Source organism: Lissotriton helveticus, chromosome 5_1 (assembly GCF_964261635.1).
Source record: "Lissotriton helveticus chromosome 5_1, aLisHel1.1, whole genome shotgun sequence".
In the NCBI taxonomy this organism is placed as follows: Eukaryota; Metazoa; Chordata; class Amphibia; order Caudata; family Salamandridae; genus Lissotriton; species Lissotriton helveticus.
In genome coordinates, this window is record NC_136065.1 from 1,709,885,916 (window position 1) to 1,709,909,808 (window position 23,893).

At 45.4% G+C, this 23,893-nt stretch overlaps 1 protein-coding gene across 3 annotated transcripts in view; it reads left to right on the top strand.

Moving 5' to 3' along the window:
- The window catches only part of METTL17 (methyltransferase like 17), a 244,738-nt gene that overhangs the window by 160,477 nt on the left and 60,368 nt on the right, over positions 1 to 23,893 (top strand). For all 3 annotated transcript variants that reach the window (XM_078644984.1, XM_078644986.1, XM_078644985.1), the window contains exons 10-11: positions 16,387 to 16,455; positions 17,150 to 17,203. In XM_078644984.1, coding sequence (XP_078501110.1) covers positions 16,387 to 16,455; positions 17,150 to 17,203 — 123 coding nt within the window. The remainder of the gene's footprint in view (positions 1 to 16,386; positions 16,456 to 17,149; positions 17,204 to 23,893) is intronic.

The following is a 23,893-nucleotide window of genomic DNA, read 5'->3' on the forward strand; positions in this document are numbered from 1 at the left end:
TTCAATTTGGCAGTTAGTTGAAATATTATCAGTTGTCCATACCAGATCAATCCTAGAGAAAGTTTGATGTGGGGCGGAGAAATAGGTGAAGCCGGGAATTGTAGGATATTTAGTGCGCCAAACGTCTTTCAAATTATGTATCCTAGCTAGTTCCTCTATGGCGTGTCTCACTTTCCTCATCCTATTTCTAGTGCATTTACTTGTAGAATCTATGGTGTAGTTCATTAAAATCCCCCATTAACACCAGTTCCCCATCCCAGTCAAGTAATTCAATAGTCAAGTGTTCATATAATTTTGGTATGTCAACGTTTGGGCCATAAATTATACAAAATACATAGCATTTTTGATTAAATTGCAGTTGAGCTATTGCCCATCTGCCTTTAGCATCACTAATGGTTTTGATAACGTTTAGTTTTAACCATTTCTGTTTCAAAATAGCAACACCTCGGTTAGTTGTATCTATAGTTGAACAAACAACAAGGTCATAGCCCATTTGTGATAATAATTTGCGATCTCTATATCTAATATGAGTTTCTGAGAGGAATACCATATGTGGTTTATACATATTAATTTCTTCTTGTACCAATTTTCTTTTACATTTATTATTGAGACCGGCAACATTCCAAATCAAACATCTAAGAGAAAGCATAAATTATAATGATCTCACTTATTCTTCTCCATATATTAAATTCCAAAATCTCGTTGTGTTTTTTTACACATTTTTCTCTCTTGCAATAGTTTTTTTCCCCCTTATTTTTCCTACTCTTTCCCCCCTCTTCTAGCTCCCCTAAAGCTTCCCCCCCTGCTTTAGAGGCCCCACCCCACGTACCTACCCGAAAGCCTCCCTCTATCTTCTGCTGCCGTTGGAAGGGCAGCGGAGCAGAGAGGTCTCCCCGTGGTCTCCCATTCAGTGTTAATCTTGTCTTAAAAAAAAAAATATCAGCCAATCCCCACCTCAAAATAGAAATTAAAAAAAAAAAGGAGATTTTTTTTTTTTTTTTTTTTCCTTCCTTCTTTCCCTTTTTTCCCCTTTACAAATCAAAATGATCGCTCATGGCTTTCAAATTCTAATTTCCTATAAGTTTAGCTAGGTGAAGTTAAGTGTCCATTTTGGCCAAAAGTTGCTCTGCGTCTTTGACGTCGTTGAAAAAATAAACTTGTCCTGCTTTTATAATTTTAAGGCGTGCTGGTTCCTGTAGATATGCTGTAGCGCCCCTAGATTTAAAAGGGTCTATCAATTTCCGTAGCACCCATCTTCTATCCATAGTAGCTTTGCTAAGGTCTGATTTAGCAAAGAAAGTTATATTGTCACAAGTGATAGGTGTATTAGGTCTGGCTTTCGATGAAATTGCCTGTCTTAGCAAATAATTGCCGAAATAAACCAGAATTGGTCGAGGGTATTTACTCTCTTTATTCTTGGGGATAATCGGTAGTCTGTGTACCCTTTGGAGTTGGCAATCCCAGTCCCAGTCATCCAGGTCAGGGAATGATTTCTGAAAAAGTCGGATCAAATAGGCTCTTGCATCGGAGCCTTCCGTTCCTTCGGGTATTCCAAAGATTCTCAAATTCTGGCGCCTTTGGCGGTTCTCAAGATCCTCGACTTTGTTTTTTAAAGTCTCTATATCTTCCTTATGTTCCGCTGTAGAGGCAGTGGTGGTGGCCAGTGTTTCCTCAGCGTTAGCTACCCTCTGTTGCAATTCTTCGATATCTTTTGTTACGCCACTGAGCTTGTTGGTAACCTCCTGTAGGCAATTATGGATCTTGCAATTATCCTCCTTAAGTTGGCGAAAATGTTGTTGGGACTCTTCATGGTGGACCATTAGTGTCTTTAAGATTAGGTCCAAAGATGAGGAAGTAGTCTCAGTTTGGGAGGCGATAGGAGAGAATATGAGAGATGTAGTGGGAGATGTATTTGGTGTAGCCGCAATGGCTGATGTGGGCAGTGTAGCAGTTGCTAAATTAGTTGAGGTTATAAACGGTGTAAGCGCTACTGGTACATTGTCCATCAAGGCCTTAGTAATAGGTGCTGAATTGGAGTTTGAGTTTAGAGCCGATTCTGGAGTTAGCAAGGCCCGATTGCTAGGAGGGGACTTGAAAATATTGTTGTCTTGTGGACTATTCATTTCCGTAATATGGTCTCTTGGTAACACAAATGACATTTTTTGTGGACCCCCCTTGACTTGCATCCACTTAAGTAAAGGGCTCTGATCTTTAATTGTGGTCCCTCCTGTGGGTCCAGTAGCGTTTGTGAGTAGATTTGTAAGCATTGTTGTTGTTGTTTCTTTTATCTTCCCTTTCTTAGCTCTTCCTTTTCCTTTCCCCTTTTTTTTAGTAGCAATAGACTTCTCTTTTCTTGTTTGAGCTCGGAAGTTCTCAGTTCGTTTGCCTGCCCCATCTTCTTCCATTCCCTCCGTCCCCTCCTTTCCTTCGACGTATTCTTCATATTCTTCATCATTGGAGTCTAATTCTTGTATTAAGTTCGCCTCAATGTTCCCCCCATCATTATCAGTATTTAAGCTATTGAATTCTATGCTTGTGATTGGAGGTGATACCAGTGATACCAGTGTCTGTACTGATGTGTGCATATGCGCATAAACTTCAGCCTCAGGTTCAGGTTCAAAGCTTGACAGAGTGGTATCAGGAGCGTCAATTGGAGTGTCGAAAGTCGGTTCTGATTCAGCACCCTGAGTAGTTTCGGTAACTGCGAGTGGTCCCATTGTAATGTTTGGTTTGGATTGCCTTGTTTGAGTAAGCTGTGTGATCTGCGTAGGTGTTACCTTATTGGGGTTGATCTCTATTGTTGCGTTACCATCTATCTCCCCCTCTTGTTGTCGAGTAGATTTGCCGTTATTGTTACCGGTCCTTTTGGTTTTGTTTTTGTTATTAAGTATGTCGTCCTCTTTCATTCTAGATTTAATTTTGAAAGGAGTTTCTTTCTCTTTTGTAGTCAGAGTGGAAGAGGGTATTGAAAGGGGGGTTAGCGGCAGTTTACCAACTTGAGATTCCTGTCGAGTGAGGCAGGATAGGCGTGCCACCACTGCTGGTGAAATAGGTCTAAGCTGCTCCTCTGGCCCCATTGGGGGTGTACCTTTCAATAGAGCTGTATTCTGTCTTGTGTTTTTTGGAGCCATGAGGGCCTAAAAGTATAGGGGTATAAGGGTATGCCCTTATGACCTTGTGGCCTTATGTTAAGCCTTATTTTGAAGAGCAATATATTGTATATATTGTTATATTGTTGGCAGTAGGTTTAGAAGCAAGTTTTAAAGCAGATGTTTCACAAATGTTTGCAAATGTTTGCAAATGTTAGTAACCCAGTATCCGGTATCTAACGGCTTAGTAAAACCTGTGGTGCACTATTATCCACTATTATCCATAAATCCATAAATCACCTGATTGCACCTGTGGTTTTAACACAATTTACTCAGTTTGGTCAATTTAGTCAAGTAATGCTCAGAAAAGAAAAAAGTTCCTGCTTCCAAATGGAGATTTATATATAGAAAAAGAAAAAGGGGGGGGGGCCTGTTCGCTGACCAGCCTGACCACCCTATTCACTGACCAAGGCTTGAGTAGTGATTGAGGTTGTAGCTGTAGCTGTAGCTCAGCTCGGCGAGGTATAGCATATATTGAGCACCCCCTTCAACAAAGTCCAGCAAAATCCAACAGCTCTCTACCCCCTGAAGCCGAGTTTTCCTATTTTCCAAGAAAGAAGCAAAGAGTTTTCCCAATTGTTCAATCGAGGCCACAATGTTTCGTGCAATAATTGCCCCCCCAAATACCTCCTCTCTCAATTCGGCGTTCTTCTGTGCTTTTTCTTTCTCTATATCTGGCTGCAGTGTGTTATAGCCGTGATCCGTGGTCCGTGGTCAAGAAAAACCACCAGCGTCGCAAATCGCGGCTTCTTCCTGCCGCTGATAGCTGCCGGTAGCCTGTAACCAGCCGCCAATGCCGCCAATGTCGTCCGCCTGCGGGGCCGCCGTAGTGTGCTCAGCCCAGCACCTGCACTGTCGAATCCAACGAAGAATCAGCTGCGGCTCAGTTACTCTGCGCGGCAGCTGCGGTGTTGAGCAGAGCGCCGGACGCAAGACGCCAGACACCGAGCACCAAACGCCAGGAGCAGCATCCAAGTAAATTGGAGGTAAATCGGTAGGCTCACCGGGTCGCTAATTCTGGCTAGTCCCCCAATTCTTAGATGATCACCAAAAAATATTGTTGCACCGCATCAATCGGGTGGGAGTGTGCTGTAGCATTCACCTCATGTAACATATCTTTACCTTCACGGACCAATGTCGTATCCCTACCACAATGTACCCCATGTGACAGATATTGACCACTAGGTGCCCCCTCACGCATATGTACCGCCATGCAACTCATTGGTACATAGTAGCTCAGTGCTCCGTGCGAGTTGAGTGGGCTCATGATACACAGTGGCTTATTGTCCCTGGCAGTAAAGGAGATGTTTAGTATCTAGTAGCTGAGTGTACTAGAGTGATGGTGGATGTTGGATACATAGCGGCTATGTGTCCATTGAAATGTAGGGAGGAGTTATACAGGGTCGCTTGCTTTCTGTGTGAGTGGAGAAGGATGTTTATTGCATAAACTCAGTGTCCCTGGGAATGGAGAGGGGAGGTTTGATACATAGGAGTTCAGTCTCCCTGTGAGGAGGGCTGGTGTTTTGTTTTTTTAAGGTCTCGCATAGGTGAAAGTCTCCTGTGGTTTATACCAAAAACTCAGTGGGCTTAGAACTCACCTGTCACTCCCCATTGGTTGGCTTTAAGTCACTATCATTTGCTTGCTGTGTATTCAGTGTCTTGCCTTCCTACTTTTGTGTTTCTCCCTCACCTGGAGCATTGCTTCTTTGCCATCCTTTTGATTGACTGACCTCTATCCTTATCTGCTCACGTTTAGGGAAAAGCACTCCATGAGAGTGCATGTGTTTTCCAGTCACTCCCACCAAATGCATGCCCTGTGCAGCTCTTTCCCTCCTTTTACCTTTCTCCTTTATAACTTCTCCGCCAAACCTCATTCGCCACCTAGCTTCATTTTAGGTCTAACTTTTGTTGTCTCTCCAAACTCATTTTTCCTACAAAAAATAAATCATAAATATGTTTATATGTACGTAGAAGGGCTTCTGGTAAGCAATCTTCATCTACTCTCTGTTAACTTCTCATTCCCATTTCGACTCTGTCCACCACAGCATAGAGCATGGGGCAGTGGGTAAGCCCACGTCACCCATTGTGAGGGACAGCATTTTGCCTACGCAATTTAAAAAACCTAGTACATTTAAAAGCGTCAGTATTTACACGCAAATGTCTCATTTTGTTTACCTGTGCACCATGAAGACGCCAACATGGTTCTGGACCTTATGCGGCATTACGTAGTGGAGAAGAAATTGGCACCATAACACTTATTTAAGTACTTAATAGCTCTCAATCCAAGTTGGTTGCTGTAATCGTGGTCATTCTGATATAAGCCCATTATACATATAAAAGCTTTCTTTTTATATGCATAAATGATTGTGTGCTACTTGTTTCACAAAATTCGTTAAAATAATAAATAAATGTATACATTTGAAAATCACCACTAATAGTCAAAGACTTTGTGTGTCATCACTCCGTGGATGGAGTTCTACTTCATCATTGCTGACCCATGGTCCTCTGAAGTACTTTTAAATAGTCAGATAAGCATGGATGTTTTACTCTTGCATCATTGTTACCATTTTATGATTATGTTTTAAAATGTAGTGCTTCATTCTGATATTGCCGCTACTTTAGGAACTTTCTGATCATTGTTAAGTTGCGCTTTAGTCTGCCTTCTATTTCCTTTGGTGCCTGATGCGGTAACAGCGCAAGGCGTCAACACCAACATTCACATAGCAGTAAGCTGCAGGCATTGTAAGAAGACCCTGCTCTTGCCCGCCGCGCGCCCCTGTGTTGGGTATCAAAAAAGATCACTTAACTTTCAGAACACCGTACTTAAGTGAATACCTTTGTGTGTGCTGTTGAACATTTTGCCTCATCAACTTGTTTTTTATGTTCTCACTGTGAAAGGCGGGTTCTGAGTTGTGCATGCCATAAATGTGTATGTATTCTGTATGATGGCTCCAGCTTACCTTTCGAGGAGGCCGTTTTAAACAGGTGATTTCTTTAATGCGTTTGTACCTGACGCTGACAGGCCACTGCAACAATGGCGCTGGTAGCAAGAGAATGACCATTTCTGCTCAGCTGATATGTGCAGTAAAACAACAGTTATACCCTTTCCAGATGTAAGTTTACATTGCAAATTATCCAAAATAATTTACATGGATTTCATAACGTATGTATGATGCTTTTTATTAATGTTAATCGGAGGTAACCTGAGTAAGTAATGTACATGCTGCAGAAATCGTTGTGCATCACAGGATCGAAAGCTGACAATATTTAAATGCTCCGATTCTGACATCTCCGCTCAAGATTAGAGAGTGATGGCTTACGAGATGCTTTGAATGGCATGAAGGAAATGAGGCAAGTGGGGATCCATGTCACATCATACTGTGTTCATGCCACTAAGAGCTTGTGAGAGACTAGTTTCAGATATCCAATCTACTCCCTTTTTTATGTATTTAAATATAACGTTCTTTACTTGTGTGGTATATTCAAAATATGTCCAGTGAATTTTCATTCAACTAATTTGTATGTCCAGATACTCTTCTGTCGCTTCTTTGACCACCTTGTCCCGCCTGCGTGCCCAGTCTTAACATCAGATTGCCAAAATTCTACAATAACTTCCCCCGTTACATTCTGCATATGGCAATTGAGTGGTCTTTAAGGCGTTCAGAGATTACAGACTTGCTAGTCCACCTCAATCAAATACTTGACTTTCCCTTTTCAATGGCATTCATCACAAAACTCCTATCTTTCCATCTATCCTTTAGAAGGTCCAGCATCGCCTTAGAAACATCATTTACCGACTCGTCTCATTCCTAGTCTCATGGTGTCAGAGATTGTGTTTACCTCGCTTGTGTGTTTTTTGTGAGTTTTATTTTTGTCAACATGCTGTATGCAGCTATTACCCTGTCATACAGACTTCACAATATCTCCTGCCTTTCCATTTTGGGAAGGTAGTCTCTCTGGCTTTTGTTAGCTGCTCGTGCAGGTCTGCTACATGTGTTAATTTACACGTAATGTGTTCCTCCCAGAAATTCTGCATGACAGTGCTTTATAATTAAGACTAAATGACAAACCCTTTGGATGCTGAACCATGCGGCCTAGCAACTTTTGGTCCTTTTAGAGTCAATCATTTTATTATGCGGGAAAGCATCTTGGTACACAGCCCAGTTCCTTCTCCATAGACTTGAAAGAAACTTTGAAGATATTGCCTTATCAACTGGTTCAGGCTTTATAAGTTTGTTGGCTTCAATATCTAAAATTATATTTTCATTGATAACTGAATCGATAAATTATAAAAACAAAGTGACATCTGTGTGCTGTCGCCAGAACAAAAACCCAGACCGTGTGTGTGTGTGTGTGTGTGTGTGTATATATATATATATATATATATATATATATATATATATATATATATATATATATCCACAACACTTGATCCCAATCCTCGGATCGTTTCGCAAAAAAGAGCACTCGGGCTATAATGCGTATAATCGCATTATAGCCTGAGTGCTCTTTTTTGCGAAACGATCCGAGGATTGGGATCAAGTGTTGTAGATATTAAAACGCACCCCACCGTGCGGTAAGAGGCAGTTGGTGGAAGAGAGTTAAGGAATATATATATATATATATATATATATATATATATATATATATATATATATATATATATATATATTTACATTTGTTTGAAGGCTCGGATGCTCCCATTTGCTGTACTGCTGCTCTGCTTGCTGAAATGCAATGTAGCGCAATGGATTTTTTTATTTACAGTGCAAAGCGGCGTCCTCCATCTTGAATCCATAGACTAAAATATAAGTAATGGCACCTGCGTCATTCTGTAGGCTATATGGTGATAAATGCTCACACATCATCATAAATACACGTCTATTGAAGAATGCAGGCACCAGTAGCATCATGAGGAGTACGCGCTCTGAATGCATCACAACACTTTTTGGGGAGGCAAATGCTGCACAGCATCATGAAAAAGTATTTCGCTTAACTTTGTGGCTTTGCCACTGCTGGTTATACTCGGTGTTCTATCCCTATTATAAATGGAACTTCTCAGTTGATTAACTGAGCGTGTATGTCATCTTTCGACCTTGTCGTTGAGAGCGCTTGCCACTGAGTGAAGTGTCACGAGATGCTAATATTATACTCCACTGAATATTTTATGTGTGCTTTTGTGCAATATGAAAAACTTCCTGTGATCATGGAAGATGTCTATAATTCTCGGTTCTGGCAGTTTGCATTGTGCAAGGATTGCAGCCAGCTATGTTGCTCAACCTCATACATAGTTAGGTTTCTGTAATACTCCCCCTGTAAGAGCATCTTTTCAGGAAATGCTCTCTTGCCCTTGTCTGTTACTTCTCCCTCGTTCTCTTCGATCCTAGCAAGCCTCAATGATGGAGCATTTTTACTGGAAAATAAGCTGTATTACTGTAAACTCATGCACATCATTTGTTGCTGTTCCTAGTAGGGCTTCGAGGGGGTTCAAATTGTGCTCCTTAATCGTTTTGCATTATAGACTGTCCCCTATTTGATAAATTCATGACTCCTGACCTACCAGATGGATATGAAGGCACCAACTCCATTTAAATTGAATAGGGGAAGGGGTTGGGGGTGGTGGGGTGGGGGGCTGAAGCAGAGACAGTGTTTGTTATTGGGTGGAGGAAAAGTACACTTGGATTGGGTGCAAAGTGAATGGCAACGAAGAAGTGATTGAGAGTGTGAATGGGAGACCACACGTTGGCCAGAGGTGTGATAAGGAGTAGATGATGGAGGAAGAAGGCATGCAAGACAATGGAGGGTGAATATTACTAGGAGTTTTGGAAGGAAATATAATTAGCTGGCTGAGAAAGATGGACCAGGGATTGGGCAATATTTCAGTAGGGACCAGAGATTTGAGAAAAGCGTAGGCAGGACAGGGAAAGGTCATTGTATTGGAATGTGTGAGCTGAAAATTGGGTGTCTGAGAGATTTCACTCATGTCAAAGCGGCTCACAACAATCCCCCCTTCCTAGTTTGCCAGAGGAAGAAATGACATTGCATCAGAGTCATCAAAACCATTCACTAATCTGTTGAAGTTTTAAAAGATTGTTTTCTATATCCATGTCATAGACATGGCCATTAAAAGAATGCGGCAAGGGAAGGCCAAATTATGCTGCAGGGTTGACTAAATTATGCAGCAAGAGAAGGGAAATTATGCAGTGTAACGCAGCACATTTTTCAATAGTAGTTCATACTTTTGTAATTTTTACAGATGGTAACACTGTGCAAATATTTCACCAAACTACTACTAAATGCAGCAGTAAGCAACTGAAAGATAGCCAGACAATCTTTGTGAAGAGCCTTCCACTGTGCTGAAACACATCGCCACGTTTTAGGTCGAGGACCGTAGGCTGGGCTTGCGCAGTCTCGGTCAGAGATTTAATGTTTACCAGTATGGGGGCTTGAACCCGCCCCTCTTCTCCATTGGCTGGCCTCGTAAATGCTGGCCAGCCATTGAGGAGAGGGTGTCACTCCCTTTAAGCCCCGTCTTTTCCCGATTCGGGGGCGTTTTTTTCTCTTCTTTCTCTCCCTGACGTCATCGGGAGAGAGCACACCCCTCATCACGCTGCCTGCACGCTCAAGTCAGCTCTCTGATTGGTGTTCCTTATTAACCAATCAGAGGGCCGACTGGCGTGTGCAGGCAGCGTGAGCAGACTCTGCTCCCAGACCCTTGGCTCGGCTCGTCCACGTCTACTTTTGATGAGGAGGCTTGACTGCAGCAGGGCAAAGCAGGAACCCATACGGTAAGAAGCGCCCGTTGTGCAGTCTTGACGCTCATGCTTGCTGTCCCCCCCCACCCCTTGTTGCTTGTGCCTGCTCCCCTGCCCCCCGTTGCTTGTGCTTGCTGTCCTGCCCCCTCATTGCTCGTGCTTGCTGCCCCCCCCCCCCTCGTTGCTTGTGCTGGCTCCCTTGCCCCCCGTTGCTTGTGCTCGCTGTCCTGCCCCCCCTGCTGACAATGACAATGCCATTTATTTATGTTTTTTAAAAAAACATAAATAAAAATAATGTCATGAGCACTGCCAATAGCTCTAACTTTAAAAATGCCAAGACCATTGCATTGTAAATGCGTGTTTTTGTACTGTTATGGCAATCTGCGTGTCGTCCGAAGAGGGGGCCAATTCTGAGACATACACGTTAAAAAGTGAAGGGCTTAGGGAAGAGCCCTGGGGCACTCCACAAGGAAGGGTGTACGCATCCGAGCGGTAGTCGTCCTTACTCAACCGTAAGTCTTCTGTCTTTGAGGAAGGAGGTTAACAGAGCCAATGCTGCGCCTCCGATCCCTATTCTCTCGAGCCGCTCAGGCAGGAGAGAATGGTCAACCGTATCAAAAGCGGCTGACAGATCGAGGAGTACCGCCCCGATCCATCGTTATCCTGATCTCTTCTGTAGCTTTGATCGGGGCCGTCTCCGTACTATGTTCACGGCGAAAGCCAAACTGAGAGGAGTCCAGCAAGTTGTTATCATTAATGAATTGAGTCAATTGGGAATTCATAATTTTATCGATTATTTTGGCTGGTAGAGGTAGCCGGGCAATGGGGCGATAGTTGTTAGTGTCTTTAGGCTCCAACTAGGGTTTTTTGAGTAGTGGTAAGATGGAGGTATCTTTCCAGATCGAGGGAAAGCATCCGGATCTGAACATGGAGTTGAAAATATCTGTGAGACCTGGACTAACCACATCAACGATTTCTTTAAGGATTTTTGGCGGCCAAGGGTCAGTGGGGGATCCGGATTTAGAATCTTGGATGTATCTGGCTACGGTCTCAGCAGAGATGGGAGAGAAGGCAAGCAGTGTGTTGGTGTTATGCTCGAAGCTTGTTTCCGGTCCAGGGAAGACATGGCTTGGCAGTTCGGGCTGGACTGTTCCCATGAGGCACAGGGTCAGACTGATTTGCATATAGCCATGTCTGAACTGGGGTGGCAGAGTGGGCTAAAGAACGGTGATGGATTAAACTCAGATCCTTTGACTGGGTGTGAGTGTTTGATTGATTCAGATGCTCCGTCCATCACCACCCCCTTTTGTACCGCTTTTGGCCGCCATAAGTGTGGCAGGGTATGCTCAGACGTGAGTCCCTTGCTCACTTTGCCACTGGATTCAAGCAAGCCGGGCTGAAGACGGCTGGAATGCCAGAAACCGGTCCTCGGAAGCTTGTTTCCGGTCCAGGGAAGACATGGCTTGGCAGTTCAGGCTGGACTGTTCCCATGAGGCACAGGGTCAGACTGATTTGCATATAGCCATGTCTGAACTGGGGTGGCAGAGTGGGCTAAAGAACGGTGAAGGATTAAACTCAGATCCTTTGACTGGGTGTGAGTGTTTGTTTGATTCAGATACTCCGTCCATCACCACCCCCTTTTGCACTGCTCTGCAAGTGGATTCTGTCGAGGATGAAGGGGCAGAATCCTGAAAGTTATTAAAGATGTTCAGCACTTTTGTCTTGAAGGCATCTGCAATATTGTCGCATAACTCTTGGTCTCACTTAATTCCTGGACCTTTTGCCGCAGTGAGTATGTTCACCACTCGGAAGAGTTTTTTGCTTCCATGATTTGTTTAGTGTAAAAATCCTTTTTTACTGGCTATTAGGTGGTCTTTGTATTGTAATAGTGCTGCTTTATAATAGTTTTCATATTAGGGCAATACTCGGCTCGCCAGTGTCTTTCTAGTTGCCGGCAGCGCTGTTTTTCTTGACGAAGATCTTCGGAAAACCTAGGTGCTGAAGGGTTTCGCCTATTTCCTGAGGTTTTCTTTATAGGGACGACGGTATTAAAAGCGTTGTTAAGCCATTTTAGATATTTTGGGGCTGAGACTTCAGGGGACCCTAGAAATGGGTGGCAAGACTCTTCTAGCAGGGAGCGAAGGGATTGATTATCCATAAGCTCCCATTTTCTATTTGTTGTGGCAGGGGTCTTTGATGCTTCGGACGGTCCCAGGGAGGTGAAAGAAAACGCAAATTTAATCAATGCGTGATCGGACCAAGTTAGAACCAGCATTTCCATAGGCGCAAGGTTATTAACCGAGGAGAAAAGGCCATCTAACGTGTGGCCAGCCTCATAGGTGGGGGTCTGAATTTTTTGTATGAGACCTACTGCTTCCAGGGTCTCCAATAGTGCTTCAGTCTCCCTATTAGCTCTATCTTCGAGATAGAAGTTAAAGTCTCCTAAGATAGTGAATTTGTCATTTTGAAGACTAGTTTCTAAGAGGCTGTCGATGTTGGAAATAAAGTGGCTCCTGAATCCGGGGGTCCAATATAGAAGAATACCCTTGAAAGTTAGTTTAAGTAAGGACTCACAGAAGGGTGTAGAGGTCTGGTAAAACCTAACTGGGAAGTAGTCCCTAAGTATAATTGTCACCCCTCCCCCGCGTTTGAGAGGCCTATCTACCCTTATTGCCTGGTAGCCTGCCGGAGTTGCAGTTACAAAGTCAGGGTCGGATGCAGCGTCTGCCCAGGTTTCGGTCAGACACAGTAGATCCAGATCATGGTCGGCAATGTGTTGGGAAATGTCATACTTATGTTTGGCCAGTGATCTGACATTTACTAAGTTTCCCTTTAAGATGGGGCTTTTACTGGAAGGGGGAAGCTTGCTGTTTCCGGGGGGCTGGGCTGTCTGAAAAGCCCTGGTATTCAGAGGTTCCGGGAGGGAAAAACCGCAGGCACAGGCTGTTTTTAGATTGCCTGGTATCAGCTTACAGCAGTTGGGGGCCAATGTGTTAAGACGACGAAGAGCTATTGTATCATAATGCAAAATCCGTGATAAGGGAGGGGCCGGGGTTCTGGCACTAGGCACGGGCCAGGCGCGGACGGGCGCAGATGGTCTTGCCTTTGGCGCACCCGCTGCGCAAAGCTGCCATTACCCTGATTTATGTGGCCCGCCCCCCCTCTAGCCCGGAAGTAGAACACGCCTGGCGCTCCCTCCACATCAATCGGGTAAAACCCGTGGTGGACCGGGGAGCGCGAGGCAAACAAAGGGCGTCAGGTGTGACATGGCCTGCCTTGAGACAAAGGATTTCCAGTCGGAAGAGAACTGCAAGCTGCAAGAGCAAAAAGGCAACGCAGGAAGGGTGTGAAGGGGCCAAACTGGTCTTCAAAGAGGGAATGACAGTTTGGACAGGACACAACCTTAGCCCCACATCCTGCACCCTCAGCCAAAGAGGAGCCCCAGTAATTAGATATGTGAGGGCGCCGTAAGGGGAGTATTGGGGAACTTAGCCACACAAGTGGGTTGGCCTACCTAGATCTAACCCTCCAGAAGAAAGTTTCTCTATTTTAGTCTGGCACAAGAATATGCCGCACTTTTCAGGAAATGGTCATACGCCTGGGTGGCTCCCTGAATTCCATTGGTCAGGGGTGCCACCCCCCATGCCTGACCCCCAGGAACTGTTAATAAATATGGGAGGGTTCTCCAGCAACTCATATCTGCTGCCTGAATCAACAAGGAGAAGGACTACCCTGATGGAACCCTGATCTGCACCCAAAGGATCGCACTTTGAAGGACGGCACCTGCTGAACAATTTGGGACAACACCCCTAAGGACTTTGCCTGACTTTGCAAGGATTAAGAAGAGGACTCTCTGCAAGCTACAGGTTAACAGAGCCCACCTGCATTATCTCCACCAAGAAGTCCCCATCCTGGAGTGCATCCAGTGGACGTTTTAAGGATTTCGACAGGTGCATTGGAAGAATAGTAGTCCCCACATCCCAAGGACCATCTCGGAGGTTCTAGACTCTTGGATTGGTGTTTTGGACACTTTGACCCACAACAGGATCTTTAGGAAGAAGTTCCGGCAGTTTGGAGCAACTTTTGGAAAAAGCTACATACGGTTACTGACCCGACATTGATAGTCAAGCCGAATGCGTCGAACCGCGACCTGGCCTGGATTTCAAGATCATCCTGCTGAAAGCTCCAAGGCTTAAGACTTTTGGGAGTTAACCATGGGCTCGCTCTGAATCAAGCCGACGATGTAGATGCGAATCCGGACTGAGGAGGAGCCTCCCTCGACATTGAGAGAAAAACTCCGTAAAAGTTTCTAAGTGCAAAGGTAAAATTTTGATCAAGGCCTCCCGCTTAGTGTATCTGACCAGGGCTTCATTGCGATCGGCTTAAAACTTTGACTTTGTCCCAGATAAGCGCTACCAGATGTAACAAGTTGGCTTTTAAGCACTAGAGAGTGTTTAGGCTTCAAAAATTCATGTCTCTGGTTCTCTACGGTGGATTTGAGTCATGTTTATTCCTATTTGTTCATAAAAATATAACCCAAGTTTATACATTGGTGTTGTATTGTATTTTACTTATTTAACGTATTGAGGTTTTTAAATGTTTACACACCTGTCTCATAAGTTTAGTCTGCCTGCTTGCAGCCAGCTACCAAGGGTTGAACAAGGGAATCATCTATTGAGAACTTCACTATACCTTTTATTCTGTTTTTGGCCTTATTTCTAGTGGTAGATCCCTACTTATCACTAGTAGTAAAACTCATTCTAACAGTGGTGCTACCATAGAATTGGGACACAAGCTAGTAATGGGAGTGCCCTTTCAGAAACTGGTCCCCTCCAGATAAGTAGTGATGGGCCTATGTGTTGGGATGCTTTGCTCATATTGATGGTCTAGACAGTAAAGAAAGTAGTTGACAATGAGCAATCAAAGCACATTAATATTCTGGAGGTGTCATATGTCCATCTGGCTCCCATGTTGTTCAAGTTAATTCTACCCCAATCAGGAAGTACTGTGTAATGAAGAAACATATGCCAGATAGGGTTCAATGCTTTATTTTGCTCAAGTTCCATCGTCGACATCCATAACCCAGAAATACATTTGGGCTCCGGGAGTGCACATTGGAACCCTGACAAACATTCTGAGGAAAGGGTAAGCACAATGAAAAAGGAGGGTGGGGTGGGGGGGGGGGCGGAAGGGTCCAATGGAAAAGAGAAGACAGGGAAAATAAATGGGAGAGAATTCAACACATATCCTTCCCTAAGGAAATACAATAACCAAGCACTGAAATAAAAAGGGATACATTATGGCATAGCTGTGGAGGAAAACAAAAGATAAATAAGGAGAAAAGGTTAGTACATTTTGTAACCCTTGTGCCATGAAAGTTTCTTATGATGGTGCCTTAGAAACTCTTTTCCCTGTTGAGAGCCAGGTTTATTGTTTATTAGTGCTCTGTATTCCATGGGAGTTTAGATAAATCCTCACTTTTATCTTTGACAATCGTGTCACAGCTCCACGTTTGGCCATCATCTAGTAATACAACATTTGTGAAAACCGTGCATATTTTCCTTCTCTCTGAAAATTTAGAGGAACCCGAGTATACGGATATTTATACATTCCTTTATTACACTATATTAACATTTGTTTGAAGAATTACAAGCATCACAGAAATCAACGAGGAAATAAAAATCAGCACCTTTTCTAGTGGGTATGTTGTATGGACAAAGACGGTTTGACGGTACATATGAAAATATGCCCAAATACCAAAATGGGGCCTAGAACAGGAAGTGGCAAAAAGAGGCTTTCTATAGCATACCATCGAAATCCTATACTGTGCTTCCATCTAGATGAATGTATATGTGTCAGAAAAATATACTAATTCTTTTGATTGCAGTATTTAGGTTTGCGGATGTTTGAAGTTTATAAAACTAACTGCAGTAGGTAAGCTGGGTTGTCCACAGTTTTTAGAATTATAATATGTTGCAATCTTCATTGGAAAAGCGAATGCAGTAATAAAGTGAACTTTCATTGGAATATCGCCGATATACTTTCTCCACAGTAGTAGAAAAGCAGAACCTTTTGTTAACATATAAACAATTTACAGACAAGTATAGTGTGAATCTACAGTAAACACAGAGCAATTGTTTCTAAAATATATCTACAACTATTTACTTATTTTACTGTCTCAAAGTGAGGGTTTGTATGTGTACATTGCCAACGAAATATGGTCAAAGCCACATTTCGTCCTAAGCATTACATGAATTAGGCTATCATTTTAGCTACCAAGAATTTTAATATGTTTACAGAGATTAGAAAATTAAATGTTTTTTTTCTGCCATTTTGTTTTTAATATACTTCAGCTCAGTGTAAATGAACACATTCCCTTAGGCACATGAAACAAAACAAGCAATGTCTACAAAATGATTTATATATATATACATATTCCACATATTCCTAAAAAGTTATTGATAGTGTTTATTATTATCCAGGTTTTAATTGAAAATGGAACACAAGAAGGTCATCAGATACTGATGGAGGCCAGAGATGCTATCCTGAAAGTAAGTCAACATTAAGGAAAGTAGACATGCCATAGGTTTTAGTTAAGCCTTATTGCTGATTGCTAGGAGCATCAATAGTGGTTAACACTCTCTGCATAGGACACTAACCAGTATTAATATCTCCCCCCTAATGTTTGGGCCTGAATCGAATCATGGGTAGCTAAGGAGGGAACATTCAACTGGTGTTAACACGTAGAGGCATGTGAGCAGTAACACTATGAGCTTCAGTTCCTCTAATGTTGCACCTATTAAGCAGAAAAAAACAGGCACCCGTCCCTGTCTGCTCTGTGCCCCTGATGCACACTCCCTGAACTTATAATGAATGCATCATGCGAACATCAGTAGATAAAGTGAGCATTACGATTAATCGAACAATTAAAGCCTTCCATGCAAGGTTACCTGAGTGTGTTTTGTTGAGCACATTTTCACCTCTTATTCAAGTTGTAACAGAAGGTGTGATCAAGTGAAAGCCGTGTACTTTGATGTTGGTGGTTTGAACCAGCGGAGGAGTTTGTAAAGATGTGTTTATCTAGTTGTGAGAGTATTGGCCAGGGGTTGTCAGCTTTCGGACCCGAAGTCTCAGGATCTATTCTTATTTTCTGATCTTATTTTCGGTTGTCAAAAAATAACATTCATTATTAACATGGAGCCAATGAGGTCTCTTATTATGTATTCTGGCCCTTTCTCTGTACAGCTGGACGAGGAGCAAGAGAGTAAGGTGCACAGACGAGGGCATATATTTGCTCCGGTGAGTACTACATACTCTTCTTCTATGCTCATTAATCCATTCCACATCTCTGTACATTAATGCTGCATATATGTAGTTTTTTGTTTAAAATATTACATTTTTTCCTTCATGAATATTAAAGACCGGTGCAGTATGTGCATATTGTCTCGTAGCAATTGTTCTCTTTGGTGAGTTTTGCAGATGTGATGCACACCTTCTTCAGCACTCAATGGACGGCATATGCACTGGGTTCATGAATGTGCTTTTGATGGGCAAGGTTAATAATAATAATAATGATACTGTTTATTTCGGGCACAGCCCATAAAACACAATCAAATAATACAAAATGAATGCTCTAGAATACTTTGTACAATTATGCAGTAAAATACATCATGAATCAAAGTGTCATACTATAAAAACAGATTACAAGTTAATTTGTCAATAAAAAGGAAAAGTCATCATCTAAACAGCTGGATTAAAAAGGCTATGGATACAAATTATTTCACAATTAAATTGCTGTTGTCAGTATTACTTCAAGGGAATTCATATATTACAGCAGAGGAGGTGTGCAAAAAGGCAACATTGAGGGTTTAGACAAAGTTGTAAAAGATAACAAAGTACAGCAAATATGTATAATTATGTAAGTTTTTCCACAGTACCATATAAACGTGAATGAATAGTAAAATAAATGCACTCAGTAGGGGTTTAGGGCAATACCAATATACTGACAGAATGTCATGACTGAGCAAAGTTTTATTGGCTCTCTATCAGGCTTCAGGATTGAGAGTAACCTTCCTTCTTAACGACCAAGCAATGTGCAGGTACCGTGAGACCGCAAGGGCTAAAAGCTCTCTTGTGTCACTCTTAAATAGTCTCTCTGCTTCCCTTTTTTTAAATTTTATTTGGGGTAATCCTCATATACCGTAGTTGGAAGTCTTGATGGGATACCGGCACCTCGATGCAGATTGGTCATCCTAATCCGGCCCTTGTTGGAAACGGCCAATATCAGGGTGGTACGCCTGAACCCTCAAGTAGCCTCTGCCTTCCCATCAATACTCCCTTTCGCCGACTTATGGGCTCCCAGGCTACTTAGGAGTCTAGGGAACCAGCAGGGCTCCAGATAAATCATTGGATAAGCAATCATCGAAGTTGCCATGCCTCCAGGGCTGCCCAGACTTTAACCAGACTCGAGGGATCACATGCCATATCAGACTTACTGGTAATCATAATTTGCCGTAGACAGCTCGGAGACGTGGGGGGGTTTGGATCCTTCCAGGCTCTGCAAATCTCACGCCTTGCGAGAAGAATAACATAAAGTGAGTAGTGAGTGCAGAGTGCAGAGTAGTGAGTGCAGAGTAGTGAGTGCAGAGTAGTGAGTGCAGAGTAGTGAGTGCAGAGTAGTGAGTGCAGAGTAGTGAGTGCAGAGTAGTGAGTAGTTAGTGCAGAGTAGTGAGTAGTAAGTGCAGAGTAGTGAGTAGTGAGTGCAGAGTAGTGAGTAGTGAGTGCAGAGTAGTGAGTAGTGAGTAGTAAGTGCAGAGTAGTGAGTAGTGAGTGCAGAGTAGTGAGTAGTGAGTGCAGAGTAGTGAGTGCAGAGTAGTGAGTAGTGAGTGCAGAGTAGTGAGTGCAGAGTAGTGAGTGCAGAGTAGTGAGTGCAGAGTAGTGAGTGCAGATTAGTGAGTGCAGAGTGCAGAGTAGTGAGTAGTGAGTGCAGAGTAGTGAGTGCAGAGTAGTGAGTGCAGAGTAGTGAGTAGTTAGTGCAGAGTAGTGAGTAGTGAGAGCAGAGTAGTGAGTAGTGAGTGCAGAGTAGTGAGTAGTGAGTGCAGAGTAGTGAGTAGTGAGTGCAGAGTAGTGAGTAGTGAGTAGTAAGTGCAGAGTAGTGAGTAGTGAGTGCAGAGTAGTGAGTAGTGAGTGCAGAGTAGTGAGTGCAGAGTAGTGAGTAGTGAGTGCAGAGTAGTGAGTGCAGAGTAGTGAGTGCAGAGTAGTGAGTGCAGAGTAGTGAGTGCAGAGTAGTGAGTGCAGAGTAGTGAGTGCAGATTAGTGAGTGCAGAGTGCAGAGTAGTGAGTAGTGAGTGCAGAGTAGTGAGTGCAGAGTAGTGAGTGCAGAGTAGTGAGTAGTTAGTGCAGAGTAGTGAGTAGTGAGAGCAGAGTAGTGAGTAGTGAGTGCAGAGTAGTGAGTAGTGAGTGCAGAGTAGTGAGTGCAGAGTAGTGAGTAGTGAGTGCAGAGTAGTGAGTAGTGAGTGCAGAGTGCAGAGTAGTGAGTGCAGAGTGCAGAGTAGTGAGTGCAGAGTGCAGAGTAGTGAGTGCAGAGTAGTGAGTGCAGAGTAGTGAGTGCAGAGTAGTGAGTGCAGAGTAGTGAGTAGTTAGTGCAGAGTAGTGAGTAGTTAGTGCAGAGTAGTGAGTAGTGAGTGCAGAGTAGTGAGTAGTGAGAGCAGAGTAGTGAGTAGTGAGTGCAGAGTAGTGAGTAGTGAGTGCAGAGTAGTGAGTAGTGAGTGCAGAGTAGTGAGTGCAGAGTAGTGAGTGCAGAGTAGTGAGTAGTGAGTGCAGAGTAGTGAGTAGTGAGTGCAGAGTGCAGAGTAGTGAGTGCAGAGTAGTGAGTGCAGAGTAGTGAGTGCAGAGTAGTGAGTGCAGAGTAGTGAGTAGTGAGTGCAGATTAGTGAGTAGTGAGTGCAGAGTGCAGAGTAGTGAGTAGTGAGTGCAGAGTAGTGAGTGCAGAGTAGTGAGTGCAGAGTAGTGAGTAGTGAGTGCAGAGTAGTGAGTAGTGAGTAGTGAGTGCAGAGTGCAGAGTAGTGAGTGCAGAGTAGTGAGTGCAGAGTAGTGAGTGCAGAGTAGTGAGTGCAGAGTAGTGAGTGCAGAGTAGTGAGTGCAGAGTGCAGAGTAGTGAGTGCAGAGTAGTGAGTAGTGAGTGCAGAGTAGTGAGTAGTGAGTGCAGAGTAGTGAGTGCAGAGTAGTGAGTGCAGAGTAGTGAATGCAGAGTGCAGAGTAGTGAGTGCAGAGTAGTGAGTAGTGAGTGCAGAGTAGTGAGTAGTGAGTGCAGATTAGTGAGTAGTGAGTGCAGAGTGCAGAGTAGTGAGTAGTGAGTGCAGATTAGTGAGTAGTGAGTGCAGAGTGCAGATTAGTGAGTAGTGAGTGCAGATTAGTGAGTAGTGAGTGCAGAGTAGTGAGTAGTGAGTGCAGAGTAGTGAGTGCAGAGTAGTGAGTGCAGAGTAGTGAATGCACAGTGCAGAGTAGTGAGTGCAGAGTAGTGAGTAGTGAGTGCAGAGTAGTGAGTAGTGAGTGCAGAGTAGTGAGTAGTGAGTGCAGAGTAGTGAGTAGTGAGTGCAGAGTAGTGAGTAGTGAGTGCAGAGTAGTGAGTAGTGAGTGCAGAGTGCAGAGTAGTGAGTGCAGAGTAGTGAGTGCAGAGTGCAGAGTAGTGAGTGCAGAGTGCAGAGTAGTGAGTGCAGAGTAGTGAGTGCAGAGTAGTGAGTGCAGAGTAGTGAGTGCAGAGTGCAGGTGAGTGCAGTGCAGTGCAGGTGAGTGCAGTGCAGTGCAGTACAGGTCAGAGCAGTGCAGGTGAGTGCAGTGCAGGCGAGTGCAGTGCAGGCGAGTGCAGTGCAGGTGAGTGCAGTGCAGGTGAGTGCAGTGCAGGTGAGTGCAGTGCAGGTGAGTGCAGTGCAGTGCAGGTGAGTGCAGTGCAGGTGAGTGCAGTGCAGGTGAGTGCAGTGCAGGTGAGTGCAGTGCAGGTGTGTGCAGTGCAGGTGAGTGCAGTGCAATGCAGGTGAGTGCAGTGCAGGTGAGTGCAGTGCAGGTGAGTGCAGTGCAGGTGAGTGCAGTGCAGTGCAGGTGAGTGCAGTGCAGTGCAGGTGAGTGCAGTGCAGGTGAGTGCAGTGCAGTGCAGGTGAGTGCAGTGCAGGTGAGTGCAGTGCAGGTGAGTGCAGTGCAGGTGAGTGCGGTGCTGTGCAGGTGAGTGCAGTGCAGGTGAGTGCAGTGCAGGTGTGTGCAGTGCAGGTGAGTGCAGTGCAATGCAGGTGAGTGCAGTGCAGTGCAGGTGAGTGCAGTGCAGTGCAGGTGAGTGCAGTGCAGTGCAGGTGAGTGCAGTGCAGGTGAGTGCAGTGCAGGTGTGCGCAGTGCAGGTGAGTGCAGTGCAATGCAGGTGAGTGCAGTGCAGGTGAGTGCAGTGCAGGTGAGTGCAGTGCAGTGCAGGTGAGTGCAGTGCAGTGCAGGTGAGTGCAGTGCAGTAGAGTGCAGGTGAGTGCAGTGCAGGTGAGTGCAGTGCAGGTGAGTGCAGTGCGTGCAGTGCAGTGCGTGCAGTGCAGGTGAGTGCAGTGCGTGCAGTGCAGGTGAGTGCAGTGCAGTGCAGGTGAGTGCAGTGCAGGTGAGTGCAGTGCAGGTGAGTGCAGTGCAGGTGAGTGCAGTGCAGTGCAGGTGAGTGCAGTGCAGGTGAGTGCAGTGCAGTGCAGGTGAGTGCATTGCAGGCGAGTGCAGTGCAGTGCAGGTGAGTGCAGTGCAGGCGAGTGCAGTGCAGTGCAGGTGAGTGCAGTGCAGTGCAGGCGAGTGCAGTGCAGGCGAGTGCAGTGCAGGCGAGTGCAGTGCGTGCAGTGCAGGTGAGTGCAGTGCAGTGCGAGTGCAGTGCAGTGCATGTGAGTGCAGTGCAGTGCAGGTGAGTGCAGTGCAGGTGAGTGCAGTACAGTGCAGGTGAGTGCAGTACAGTGCAGGTGAGTGCAGTGCAGTGCAGGTGAGTGCAGTGCAGGTGAGTGCAGTGCAGGTGAGTGCAGTGCAGGTGAGTGCAGTGCAGGTGAGTGCAGTGCAGTGCAGGTGAGTGCAGTGCAGGGGAGTGCAGTGCAGTGCAAGTGAGTGCAGGTGAGTGCAGTGCAGGTGAGTGCAGTGCAGTGCAGGTGAGTGCAGTGCAGGTGAGTGCAGTGCAGGTGAGTGCAACGCAGTGCAGGTGAGTGCAGTGCAGGTGAGTGCAGTGCAGGTGAGTGCAGTGCAGGTGAGTGCAGTGCAGTGCAGGTGAGTGCAGTGCAGTGCAGGTGAGTGCAGTGCAGGTGAGTGCAGTGCAGGTGAGTGCAGTGCAGGTGTGTGCAGTGCAGGTGAGTGCAGTGCAATGCAGGTGAGTGCAGTGCAGTGCAGGTGAGTGTAGTGCAGGTGAGTGCAGTGCAGGTGAGTGCAGTGCAGGTGAGTGCAGTGCAGTGCAGGTGAGTGCAGTGCAGGTGAGTGCAGTGCAGGTGAGTGCAGTGCAGGTGTGTGCAGTGCAGGTGAGTGCAGTGCAGGTGAGTGCAGTGCAGGTGAGTGCAGTGCAGGTGAGTGCAGTGCAGGTGAGTGCAGTGCAGGTGAGTGCAGTGCAGTGCAATGCAGGTGAGTGCAGTGCAGGTGAGTGCAGTGCAGTGCAGTGCAGGTGAGTGTAGTGCAGTGCAGGTGAGTGCAGTGCAGGTGAGTGCAGTGCAGGTGAGTGCAGTGCAGGTGAGTGCAGTGCAATGCAGGTGAGTGCAGTGCAGTGCAGGTGAGTGCAGTGCAGGTAAGTGCAGTGCAGGTGAGTGCAGTGCAGTGCAGGTGAGTGCAGTGCAGTAGAGTGCAGGTGAGTGCAGTGCAGGTGAGTGCAGTGCAGGTGAGTGCAGTGCGTGCAGTGCAGGTGAGTGCAGTGCGTGCAGTGCAGGTGAGTGCAGTGCAGGTGAGTGCAGTGCAGGTGAGTGCAGTGCAGTGCAGGTGAGTGCATTGCAGGCGAGTGCAGTGCAGTGCAGGCGAGTGCAGTGCAGGCGAGTGCAGTGCAGGCGAGTGCAGTGCAGGCGAGTGCAGTGCAGGCGAGTGCAGTGCAGGCGAGTGCAGTGCATGCAGTGCAGGTGAGTGCAGTGCGAGTGCAGTGCAGTGCAGGTGAGTGCAGTGCAGTGCAGGTGAGTGCAGTACAGTGCAGGTGAGTGCAGTACAGTGCAGGTGAGTGCAGTACAGTGCAGGTGAGTGGAGTGCAGGTGAGTGCAGTGCAGGTGAGTGCAGTGCAGTGCAGGTGAGTGCAGTGCAGGTGAGTGCAGTGCAGGTGCAGTGCAGGTGCAGTGCAGTGCAGGTGAGTGCAGTGCAGGTGAGTTCAGTGCAGTGCAGGTGAGTGCAGTGCAGGGGAGTGCAGTGCAGGTGAGTGCAGTGCAGGTGAGTGCAGTGCAGGTGAGTGCAGTGCAGTGCAGGTGAGTGCAGTGCAGGTGAGTGCAGTGCAGTGCAGGTGAGTGCAGTGCAGGTGAGTGCAGTGCAGGTGAGTGCAGTGCAGTGCAGGTGAGTGCAGTGCAGTGCAGGTGAGTGCAGTGCAGGTGAGTGCAGTGCAGGTGAGTGCAGTGCAGGTGAGTGCAGTGCAGTGCAGGTGAGTGCAGTGCAGTGCAGGTGAGTGCAGTTGAGTGCAGGTGAGTGCAGTGCTGGTGAGTGCAGTTGAGTGCAGTGCAGGTGAGTGCAGTTGAGTGCAGAGTGGTGTGTATTGACAATGCCATTTATTTATGATTTAAAGAAAAAAAAATTGTCATGAGCAATGCCAATAGCTCTACCTTTAATGATGCCGAGACCATTGCATTGTAAATGCTTGTTCTGTTAATCGTTCTTAAGCGGTGAATTGATGTCCTAGTTGGCATGTGTAGGGTTGAATGTTACCGTTAACCATTAAGATGGTAGCACAGACAAAATGGATTTGGCTTCCTATACTCACCATGTAAAAGATTTTATAAGACACAGTTATAAATACCTCAGTAAGTAAACTGCATAGGA